Source organism: Toxotes jaculatrix, chromosome 6, assembly GCF_017976425.1.
Source record: "Toxotes jaculatrix isolate fToxJac2 chromosome 6, fToxJac2.pri, whole genome shotgun sequence".
Lineage (NCBI taxonomy): Eukaryota > Metazoa > Chordata > Actinopteri > Toxotidae > Toxotes > Toxotes jaculatrix.
This window is the reverse complement of record NC_054399.1, coordinates 10,727,147-10,739,406: the sequence shown is the minus strand read 5'-3', so window position 1 is coordinate 10,739,406 and position 12,260 is coordinate 10,727,147. Positions and strand designations below refer to the sequence as shown.

At 40.7% G+C, this 12,260-nt stretch overlaps 1 protein-coding gene across 1 annotated transcript in view; it reads right to left on the bottom strand.

Annotated features, from left to right (window-relative positions):
- Positions 1–10,615, bottom strand: part of insrb (insulin receptor b) — a 77,892-nt gene extending 67,277 nt beyond the window's left edge. Inside the window, exon 1 of the mRNA XM_041041031.1 lies at positions 9,714–10,615. Coding sequence (XP_040896965.1) covers positions 9,714–9,801 — 88 coding nt within the window. The 5' untranslated portion in view covers positions 9,802–10,615. The remainder of the gene's footprint in view (positions 1–9,713) is intronic.
- Between the last annotated feature and the right edge of the window lie 1,645 nt (positions 10,616–12,260).

Below are 12,260 nucleotides of genomic sequence, written 5' to 3'. Positions count from 1 at the left end.
TATACAATGAAATTTAAACATAACACTACGTCTGACCTGAATGCTTCAAGGCTTAATGTTTTGCCAAAACTGATGCTTATGTCTCTTCTTATAATTGCTTTGTTTTTATTCCCAAAATACACACACACACAGAGGAAGGGGTAGATGTCAAACCATTGCTTTAATTCAACAACAAATTATGTTGAGAGAATATTCTGTTCTGTAATCGGTTTAGGAGCATTGCACTTACAGGGATCCTTGTGTTTTCACACCAATTCCAAAATAAAATTTGTACCCAACACCATGACTTTGTTCGTCGTTTGATCTGTGAGCTGCACCAATAAATACAATTATATGCTAAGTGACCTCAACCTACATATTAGCCCTTTAGTTAAGCAGCTAATAATCAGCCACTTACTAGAGACTATTCTGTGCCAACACTGCCATGCTCACTTTAGCAGACTACTGTTAACTGCTTTGTTCAGTATTGTTTCCACCAGCAACATGACTGACATAAACTTCAAACTGGAGAAAGTTTCTAATTTGCAGACCTGCTGTAGGAAGGATTTTCAAAACTGGAAATACATTGCAGTGGTTTTGGAAAACCAATGTTTATTTCTGTTAAATTATCTATCAAAATCAGCTTCGGAATACATTTTAGAAAGAAACACCACCAAGTGCCATATTATATCTACAATGCTTGACTTGTCATGTAATTGTCTATACTCTCCCATGTTAGTTGGTAGGTTCAGGTTTTGGTTGGTACAAATATGAGAGGGCTCAACTGATTTGCAGTAAATGTCTTTCAGATTAGACGAAAATTGGCCTAACAGATGTATTCTGGCATGTAAAAGGCTAGGTATTAGTGGGGCTGTTATTACATGAATCACTACCACAGATGAAATAAATGGTTCTGTTCAATTGACAGAACTTTCTTTACTCCCAAAATGCAGGAACAAACCAGTTAATAAAAAACAGTTAACAGTTAATAAAAAAAACCCTAATAAAATCATACAAGCATGCATTCTGTAATTAAAGATTACATTTACTGCTTGGCCGGTCGTTTTGTGAGGCATGGCCAGATTCTCACCCATCTGGTTTCATGACTAGTGGGTGAAATGGTGCAGAGGTGGACTTAACAGTAGAGCGGGCACAGGAGAGAACTGAGAAGGAAGGAGCTTTGTGAACCCTCTTTCTGTAAAGCGGGAGGTGTCCGTCTCCCTCTATGTCTGGTGTAATGTTGGTGAGGGCGCAGTGAAGACTGCATGCGTTACATGCTGTTAAAGTAGGAGAGGTGGAGGTTAGTGTTCCTTGAGGTGAGCAATACTGCGGTTTGCCACCTTTGTGCGGGACTTCTGTTGGTGTCTGAGATCAGTGAGCACTGATCATGAAAACAAGTCACAGTCAGAGTATTTATCACAAGTAGTATTATGGATCAATAAAAAAAATGTAACTCTGCTACTGTGGTGAGTCTAGGACAGAAATCAGGAGTAGGACTACACTCTCAGGACTCTCATTACTTATTGACAGATTCTGAGATTCAGTGGGTTCCTCCCACACACTACAGGACACATGCTGACTGATGAGAAGCCCTGACTTCAGTACTGGTGTTAAGACTGATTTCTCGTAACAATGAAAACAATGAGGACAGACTATGGTTCACTAACAGGTGACACCTCTCTGGGGGTCAGGAGAGGTAAAATCTGGTATGAGTGTGTCACCACCGGTAACACCAAGTCAATAATACGTTACAGTCGACTACAGGCAGGACAATTATGCCAACAATGCTAATTCTACTTTCTGTCATCACACATTAAAAATGCATAAAAATGCAGTTAAATGCGAGTTAAATGTAGCATGGCTAGAAGTGTGTTTAGAAATGGGAGGTAGGGGGGAGCACTGTAGCCTACTGCCAGCACAGCTAGTGCTGTCACCATAGTAACCCATCTCAGGCTAGTTCATCAGGACAAAAACAGAGCCCCCCACCCCACCCGACACACACACACACACACCATCACTCATAAAAGGACACACAAATACACAGATGCAGCGCAGCAAATACAACATAATCACCGAGATACATGTGACTGGGTGCTGTTGTTCACAATGTGCAGGTGTACATGTTAAGCATCACTTAGGCCCAGCTGGAGCAAGCAGGCCTAATAAGAGAGGAGAAAACAAAATACAAAGAGCTGGAGAGAGAGAGAGGTGTCAAATGGATGGTGTTCACACCTTTAAGAGGTTTGAAAGAGGAGGCTTTCCCACCACATACAGAGCAGGATTAGCAGGTGTGTGTGTGTGTGTGTGTAAGACAGGTCTGCAGGCTGTGCGCATCTGCAGTGTGAAAGAAAAACAAATCAGTGGATGAGATTGAACCCTCTTACCCCTGAACGTAAAAGCAAACGAAGGGAGGGAGGGAGAATGAGAGGTGGATATGGGAGGGGAGGGAGCTCCAGCTGAAAGCAGGGGAGAGAAAGATATATATATATATATAGAGAGAGAGATACAGAGAGAGACAGAGAGAGCCAAGACTGAGAAAGGCATGGACACAGGAGAGAATGAGGGAGCAGTTGCTGCAGCCTTTACTGCTTCATTTACTGATCAAATTTTGGTGCATTTTTCACATAATATCCAAATGAATGACTGATGCATGAAAGTTTAAGAGGAAGAAAATACAAAACACATATACCTCATGCTTACATGGATTACTCTATATCTTAATTAATATGAAGCACTACATATTTGAAACTGGCTGGTTATGGTCTAAGTTAGATTCTGATCAAAGCAAGAAGATGCAGAGAGAAGTCAACTTTATAAGCCTTTCTCCAATTTGACTAGGATAATAGCGTGATTTCAACAGAATTACAAACTATTGCGAATAATGCATGTATAATTAAGGATTTCTCTGGATTATCTGAAGTTGAGTTATTGTGATCACAAGTTTCCTGGGTCTGTAAATTGACAGGGAAATTGATCTGGCATTCACCTCATGTCCGTGATTGATTTCTATATGGCCTAGTCATCATCTGAAGCCAGCTTTGCATTATTTTATATCTTCAATCTAGCCATTCTCCTACTCGATAACAGTTAGTAGCACGTGTGTGTGTGAGTGTGTGTGTTGTAATTAACTGCTAAGAGACTCACAGGGCTGTGTGTCAAATAGCCACTTCTCAGTCATATGACAGTTCTCAAAATACATTTAACCCATCAGGTTCAGTTACACAGCCACTCCTGCCCAACAAACATCCATACGCAAAAAACATGATACAAACAGAGTGTTGCCTGCACAAAGTGACACACATACCGTGCTGTGCAAAAAATGTGTGTGTGTGTGTGAGAGAGAGTGATTAGAGTGGAGAGTAAACGTGAGGCTCTCGTTAATATAACAATGCAGGATGGGGACATTTTCATATTGTATTATGAACACCAACCCACCCCATATAGAACTGATACAAACAATATTGATAAAGATGGAAAAAAGAAAGAAAAACATTATGTAGGCATATTGACAATGGGCTTTATCAGTTGACATTTGGTGTGCACGGTGTGACATCAGTTCTCTGTTATCTGTTGTTGGCTCATATACTTTAATTCAGTGAGTAGAACGTATTGCATAGATGTCAGACAAACTTATCTCCACAAATTATTACAAAAAAAAAAATCAAGGGGTGTCCAAAATTTAGCCTAAAACATGAACAAGTAACAGACTTACAAAGATTTATCCACTGCAGAGTTGTTCAACTTTCCATTAGATCTTTTCAGCGCCCCCGTTACACTGTAAACAGGAAGCTGCTTGTTCACATTTCTTTGTAAGACACAAACTTACATGCATACACTCTTTCACCAGTGAAGTCAGAGAGCAGGGGTAGTTAGAAGGGCAACCCTGAAAAAAGCTGGAGGATCAGTGCCTGACAGAGACAGACATGTTAACTGCTGAAAGTGTGACCTTCAAATCGTGGGATGGTTTTCTGAGCTGTAACCACCAGAGAGCAGAGACACAACTCCTGATGCTTATTTCCACACTAACAATTCAGCCTTCCTCTCATAATCCACACTAATGTAATGTAGTGTCACTGTTTAAAATGTCAAAAGTTTTCTGTCTACACAGCTGCTTACATAAAAAGTCTACAGTCCACTGAAATGCCAAAACAATAGAAAAACACTTATATCTCTTGTACTGGGCAGGCGCTGGCCTCTTGAGCCAGAAGCTTTACGTCATTCCTACCAAATAGATTTCCACTGTTTTAGAACAACTGTTTACAAAGTGCATGGAGTCTATGTGAAAATGCAGATATGGTGAAGATCACCTATGGAAATACACATGCAAAAATTTTTCTCATTGCAATCAATCCAAAACAGCCTTTTTTTGGGACAGCAACTTCGCCAACAAGGTATTTTTAATGGTCAAAGACCCCAGGCTCTTGTGAAAGTGGGGGGGGGGGGGGGGGGGGGTGAAGACAAACAAATTGATTTTCCAATTTGCTCACATTAGGACATGGACATGGCCTCAACCGGTGTCTGGTCCTGCCAGAAAAAGCCCCCCAAAAGATCCCTTTGCTGATCCCTGCATTACAGGGCCGGCTCAACTTGGATTTTACTTTGTGTAGTCACCAGCGGTTAAAATAGGGCAGATCCAAACAGCAACAAGAACTATCAAATCAGATTGTTGCAGCATGGTGTAACGGTACTCTCTGTGTGTCTGTGCCTGCGTGTGTGTGTGTGTGTGTGTGTGTGTGATCCCCGCACTCCATCCATCCCCTCCCAACTAGACCACATTTCTGTGCAGTGAGCAGAGGTTTACATAAACAGTCACAGTTCTCTATCTAGGAATGGGAGTCAGAGAGGAGGCCATCAGCTAAGCTCCATATTAAAAGTGCAGCCCTGTCTACCACAAAACTGTAAGGACCAACACACATATTCCAATATGCATATCTTCGTATCAATGGACAATGAGTCTCATGGATCGTGTAGAATATATATAATTTTTTAAGAGAAAAAAAATTGAATAAAAAAATTGAATTTCTAAACAAAAACAAAACACAACATTGAAACCAATGATCATAGATGTTACTTTAGTTTTGTTAAAGGAGCTATACAACAGTATCACAGTATCATTGTTTAAATTCTAATATAATGGATGCTCGTTGCTTGGTATGAACTTGTTTGTAAACTATAAATCACAATTTATCATCTTCCAAACTTCACCACGCTGACACATTATGCCCTAAAACTACAGTTCACATCTTAAAGAGATTCTAACAATAAGTGTTCAGCTTTACATTGTATGCCACTGTCAAAAACTTTCGAAGGGAACATGCTCTCGCACTCCTGTAGCTGGGCATTATGTGTTAGTTGACTATTCAAAGCTTGCTGAGAACACAATGATTAAAAAACATTGTATTTCCTTTCCAATGGCTGAATTTAAGAAATCCCCTGAGCCCTTTCAAAAGACTATAAAATGAGAACAATGTAGACTCAGTAATGAAGTGTCTTATGAAAGCACTCAAGGAAACACGTTATAGGAATGTACTTTATCGTCGGCCAATCTGTGAATTGTTGAAGTCAAAAGGTCAGTTTTCTGATTATTCATCCTCTGCTTGTATTGCACACGTACACAAGTGCAAATAAGATGAAGAAAAAAAACACTTTGGCAAGTAAGGAGAAGTTGAAAGGGACACTTGGAAAGATAAGAGCAGTGGAGGAAGCACTTAGGAAAGGCACCCCAACAGTTAATTTCCTCTAGAAGTACATATTGCCTTCCTGGCCAGCACTCAAAATGCAACACACAGCTGGTGGAGCCTCAGTTCATGACCCCCATTGTCTGCTGGCTCTGTGAACATGGACTACCCAAACATACAATGGCAATATGCAATCAGCGGTAGGGCTGAATTGTGAAAGCCACGTTTCGGCGTGTAGTGCATTAAACTTACAGTACAGGCTGTTCAAATAGAAAGGCATGAGAACAGCAGATAAAATAGCTAAAACCTAACAGAAGTTATGCTATTAAGTATTATTTGGTGTACCAGACCCTGATTGCCGTCATTTGCTCATGTTACAATTTAGTAAACTGAATATCTTTGGACAGTTGGACTGACAAAACAAACCAGAGGTGTGTTACAGTCTCTCCAGCTTATAGTTTGTCCTCCAGAGAGCAGTCTAATTTTCAACTGTAAAACGCCTCATTCCGTGCACATTGTGGTCACAAATCTTAAAAAAAAAAAATTAGCAATTCTTATCAAAAATGTTTAATCAAATAATGAGTATCAGCTGATATATCTGATCTGAAATATTAAGATCAGCCTCAAAAACTCCATCGGTCAAGCTATAATATTAAAACTAAACTGGTGAAACTAACTTAACTGACTTAAACTGAATTCAGATTAACCTTTAGAAAGCAAGTGATTACTTAAATACAGACCTTTCTCCTCTATTCTCTGGCCATTGTATAAGCACAATAATGTACTCTTTTGGAGCAACTATTCTTAAATATCCTTTGAGATGTCCTGAAATAAAGTAAGGTATTCAGTAGAGGAATGGCCACTCTGGTTTGCATTGTGACTTTCTTTACCTCCACCTTGATCATTGTTTTCATGTTTCAGGGAATCACGTCAGGCATTATTGCTTGAAAATTTCATGACAAAACACATCCTGCGATTCGTCCATTTGATGAAATAGATGTGTGGTGGGTCAAGGGGCCACTCAGGGCACAGGGGCTAGTGCTAACAGGTAGCCCTCTCTTGAGCCTGTTGCTCTAGTACACACTGTTCTTAAGCATGGCCACCTCCTCTAGACACACACACATACAGACACATACACACACACACAGAGATATGCAGAAAACACTCACTACCCGGAAGTGGGCAGGTCAAAGCTGAGACATGAGATCCTGCAGACAGCACAGGGTGTCTATGGTACATACTGATATACATGTACATGTACAAACACACACACACACACAGGCACCTACATGGTGGGCCACTTCAAACACATTCCACAACATGCACAGCATTGTCAGAAAATGTGCACAACTGTGCACTTCAGTGAAGAGAACCTGAGTATCAGAATGAGATAAAGACAAACTCACACAGAAATGGAGGGCATCTCTGCTTGCCCTCATTTTATAAATCAACAAGTTACTCTATCAGCAGGAGTAAGAAAGACTGCTGTGGGCATTTAATTCAGATTGTCAGAGTGGGAATTTCTTTGATGCAGCCTATGCGACAAAGCCTGTTAAAGAAGCAATATATACGCTGTGGAAAGTATGCACAACAACACATACATACACATATGCACACTACCTCTTTCCAGCAGAGCTGTGCTTACAAGCCTGAGAGGAACAAGAAGGGGGCAAGGCTCCCAGTTGCACAACTTGTTTTTCACAAGTTATACCAGGAGACAGCTCAGCGGTTACTTCAGAAAACTGTTTGCTGATAACTATGACAAACAGCCCAATCAAAATCAACTAACAACAGCCTGTAAAAACCACCTTATAACATTCTCTAGAGTGCAGTCAGAGGATCACAGCCGCAGCGTGGTTTATATATCAATACTGCTTCCCTTTTCCCATGACTGAGGTGAAGATGCATGTGGATTCAGAATGAAGTATTCTAAGTATTTTGGTTGTTGCACCCCCCACCACCCCAGGCGTAAACATCTCAAGAGTGCCAAATATGGTCACTTCCCAGAGAAATGAGTAAATCAGGATCCAGAAACAGCAAATGACATGTGCCCCACTCCCTGAGAGAGAGAGAGAGAGAGAGAGAGAAAGAAAGAAAGAACTGGAAGGAGGGATACCAGCAACCTTGTCTCATAAGACCCCCTTTCAGGGGCCTCTGTTCTGTCTGCATACATAACCTGTGTAAAGCAGCCAGAACATTTCCTTTGAACCTAGTCTCTGAGAGTCACTTTTAAGTAATAAAGTAACACAACCCAAAGTTTGAAGAACCACAACATTTACGGAATAAAATGCAAAAAAGGAGCAAAAACTATTTCATTGAGAATGTATTTAAGGTGATTTGTTCCCTAATTTTAAACAGGTCTACCTGCTCCCTTGCTCTGGACTTGTGCAACACATCATCTAAAACACCAAACACAAATCTCAAACAGGGAATTGTAGGCCAAAGGTCAAAGCACTAATAAACAAGTAAAATGCACGCCAACTCATTTCTGAACAGCTGTATTCCAGCCATTCTGTGTTAAATTCATTGCGTTCATTCATTCAAACTGAAATAATGTGACACTACTGAGTTACCACATGGTCCTGTGTGTTATGTGCTTTAACAAAATGATATGGTCCACTTTTCTGCTCTCATTCAGTTCTATCCTATTGTCTTTTGTCCTTTTATCAGAAGGAAAAAGAATAAAGTAAAACTTTACCTTGTACATAAATGTATTTTTGAGTCAATGCACTTCTATAAATTAAGTTAATCTGATATTTCTTGGTTATTGTTTATGAAGTTTAATCTGCAAATAAAAAAGTGTGTAAAGTGTGATCTTAGGTGGGTTTTCCTCCACTATATTTCTGTTTAAATGCAACAGTAGTCTATAATAATCACATCAGTTGAAAACAAAATTCCTTGCTGCAAATTATCACCCCACTAATATCATTATTAAGACGAGGTCAATAGGCGGTGTACGGGGGGATCATTGTCTCCATATCTCTGTCCGCAAAGCACCACGGTACTGTTTAGATTACACGCTGTTATACTACTATGATCCAACCCCTAATTCATTGATTAAAAAAAAACACCACAAGGAACAGACATCGTGCAGTAAAGAAGATGACCATGCTTGAGTTCGACCTGGAGCTAAAGACCAATGTAGGCTAATCCACCACCTATAAAGAGACTTCTTAGCGTCGGCGCCTAATTTGTTTACGTTCAGGCTGCTGCAGCAGGCAGCGCCGTCTGTGTGTGTGTGTGTGTGTGTGTGTGTGTGGCGTTGTTGTTGTTGTTGGTGTGTCTCTGTCGCCATGAGAGGCCTAGCCGCGCTCACAGGGCCAATCCTGCTACTCCCAGTTTAAACTCGCTGCAGCAGACCACCCTCGTCCAGTTACAGCGACTAATCTGGCCCTGGGGCTGGCGCATCCAACGCAGGCCGCTAAAATACGTACCTTTAAGAGACAGCACCGGGAGGAGGGGGGGTTGGGTGAGGGAGGGGGGGGGGGCGGTGATATTCTACTGAGGAATATCAATTATTAGCGTGGCAGCCACGCATACTCAACCACTGAAATTACTAGCCCCTTAATTAGACCCTGTATGAAACATTACGCATGCGCCAAAATGAAGGTCCAAAATAACTAAAATTATCACCTTAAGTGAGAACATTAAATATCATACTATTTTTCTGAGCTCCATTATCCCCATAATATTCCATCACAGACCTAAACCCGCTTCAGTTACTTCAAAGTTATTTAAATTTGTCTAATTACACTGTGAAACACACTGTTTTACACCTTCTGGAGTCAATATTATACTCCTGTCTGATTGAATAGTGACCGCTTGGTATGTTTACTGGTGTCTTGATAAAACTTTATAGTAGAAGAGGAGAAACTCTTATAATGATGACATTTAGAATTGACACATATATAATCTGAAGTTAACAAATTGCTGTGTCAGTATGTTAGATGGCATTAGGTGCAGATGGAAACAGTGAACTTGGATGATATGTCCCATGACAAAAAATACAGCAACAATGCTTGGCAAATAAATATAAAAAGAAACAGAAATACTTACTTTCTCCGTTTATTAGTCCACATTGGCATACAATGCAGGTGCAGATGATAAAAAACACAATTTGTGCTCGCAGTTTTAGCGTCCACATTTTGACTTGAGGGAAAGTTGTGCTCTCCTCTTGAAGGTTTTCAAAAAAAAAAAAAAAAACAATCGTGTGGGACAAATGTTATTTCAAAAGGAGCTGGAATATCAAAAGTAATAAAACAACAACAACAAAATTCTTAAAACTGAAGGTCCAAAAAAGTCAACCGATTCAAGGTTGCCCCCCGTAAGCCCGGGGGGGTGGTAATAACTTTATTTCCCCAGCCAAGTCTGTGATGTATGTGAGCCCTGGAAAAAATGCAGACCACTAAATGACGTGATCTTGGGTTCTGGTAACACATGTGCGAGTAAAAATCTTCATTTTCCATAAGTGAAGCCGCCTGTCCACGTTCATCTGTTTAGCTCTGGTACGTATCAAGAGAGAAATAACAGTAATATTATTAATATCCCACACGCAGAGGGCTAGTTTGGAGGTCCCCGATGGAGGTCCACTGGCCCCGGGCTCATTTCTCTGTAATGCAATGCTCCAGTGAGGGAATGCCCTCTTCAAAAAACAAATTGCAAGTAGTTTTCTTATGCACAGCGTTAAAAAACAGTCTCCTCTTCTGTTCCTTCAGCGGACATGGGCTCAAAACTTGCGGATATCGCCCAATAACAGAACCGAGAACCGGAGATAGCAGGGTTTGCGTTCTCTCTTTTGAAGTTCACAGGTCTTTATATTACTCCTGCTTTGCTAGTGTCTTCTCAGAAGCTCACCCTTTTTAAGACAGATGGGAGCACATCCCAGGAAACTCCTCCGAGCAGCTACGTGCAGGAAAAACGTGCAGCGATTCAGCTTTCCCTACCTCGACCCTCCTCTGAACTCCTTTACCCCCGCTGACCACCACGCCGCAAACGAATGAACACCCTTAAAACGACAAAACGGGAGAAAGAAAACAAAGAAGGAAAACTTGGGGGGGAGGTAAACGTTACTTCTCTCTCCATCCACTATTGGGGGGGACAGTGGAGGAAAAAAAGGGGGGGTGGAGGGGACAAAAACAACGGTTCCGTTTAACCTGCACGCTGCTGTGAAGTGAGAAAACTCTCCACCACGCCGCCCGTTTCTTTTTCTCAGATCAACGTTAGCCGATGGGAGAAAACAGCTAACGTTAGCTAGCTAATCCAAAACAAACGAGGTTTCGGTGTCGGCGATAGAGTTAAAAAAAAAATTGAAAAGAAAAACACGCGCGCGCGCACACACAAAGTGAGTATCCCGTCTCCGATAGTCAAAAAAGGTTGAGGTAAACAAACAGAAAAAGACTTTAAAAAAAAGACGGGTCAAGTGTAAAAACTTGGATTCCCGTTCCGTTTGGCGATTGCTCTCCCTCAGGTTCCCTCTCTCTCCGTCTCTCTCTCTCTGCGAGTCTCTCCACCAGTAAACAAGTCCTGCCAGTCACCTCAGCTGGGCCACGCACGGTCTGCGGGAAAACCCGGAGCGGATAACCGCTTACCCAACCACCAGGGTCCGGATCTGGACTGTCTGAGCCTGCACAGCCTTTAGTGTCAGAACGCCGGTGCTCTTTGTCAGGGAGGGGATGAACACATAACAACACCTTATAAGAACTGGAAGAGAGTAATATAGAAATATATATAAAATACAGTTTGAACGATATGTTAATTTAAAAGAATGTGTCGAGCTACTGTCCCTTTTTCTGATATCGACAACCTGAATTAAATATGATTAAACACAATAATCATAATAATCATAATAAGCAGCATAATAAGTGTTGTCTGATCAGATTTATGCCACCGATTTCATTAATATTTTTCCCCTTGTCTACCTTGGCCTTGATATGAAGAGATCGCACAGCTTCAGCTGAAATGTGAAAAAAAAAAAATTTCTTCCAAACTGAGATGTCCATCATTAAAAATTAAATTAAATTAAATTAGATTAAAAAAAAAAAAAAACAAGCTTATGACAGTCTCACACTTGACAGTGTAAAAGAGAACAGAGAAGTTGAAAAAATAACTTGCCAGGGCTCTCTGGTGGCAACATGTTTCTAAATTATTGCAAATCTTTAACATTTCTGTACAACAATTTCTCATCATATATGTACGATATATCTATATATCTATATATATATATATATATGTCACATTTATTTCCAGATTTTCCTTGTCACATTGTCATAGACCAGTGAGATTGTGGTCAAAACAAAGTTGCTGTGTGTCATAGAGCAGTGTAAACATTACGCACTGTCTTGGCCCCACAGCCAGGAAGTAAAATGCCTGCCTGCAGTAAGGAAAGTACACAAAGTTCCTTCAGATTTGCATAGCAAATATCCTTATAATGAAACCTGTCCTAGTGATTGAAACGTAACTGCGCATAATACCTGGAAGTTCTTCCTACAAGCACTTATGGCATGGAAACCTCTGACCACATTTCTTACCTGACCCTGAGACCTTTTGACTTAGAACAGAATTGAATAGAATAGATTAGAATAGAGTAGAACATTTTCTTCTAGT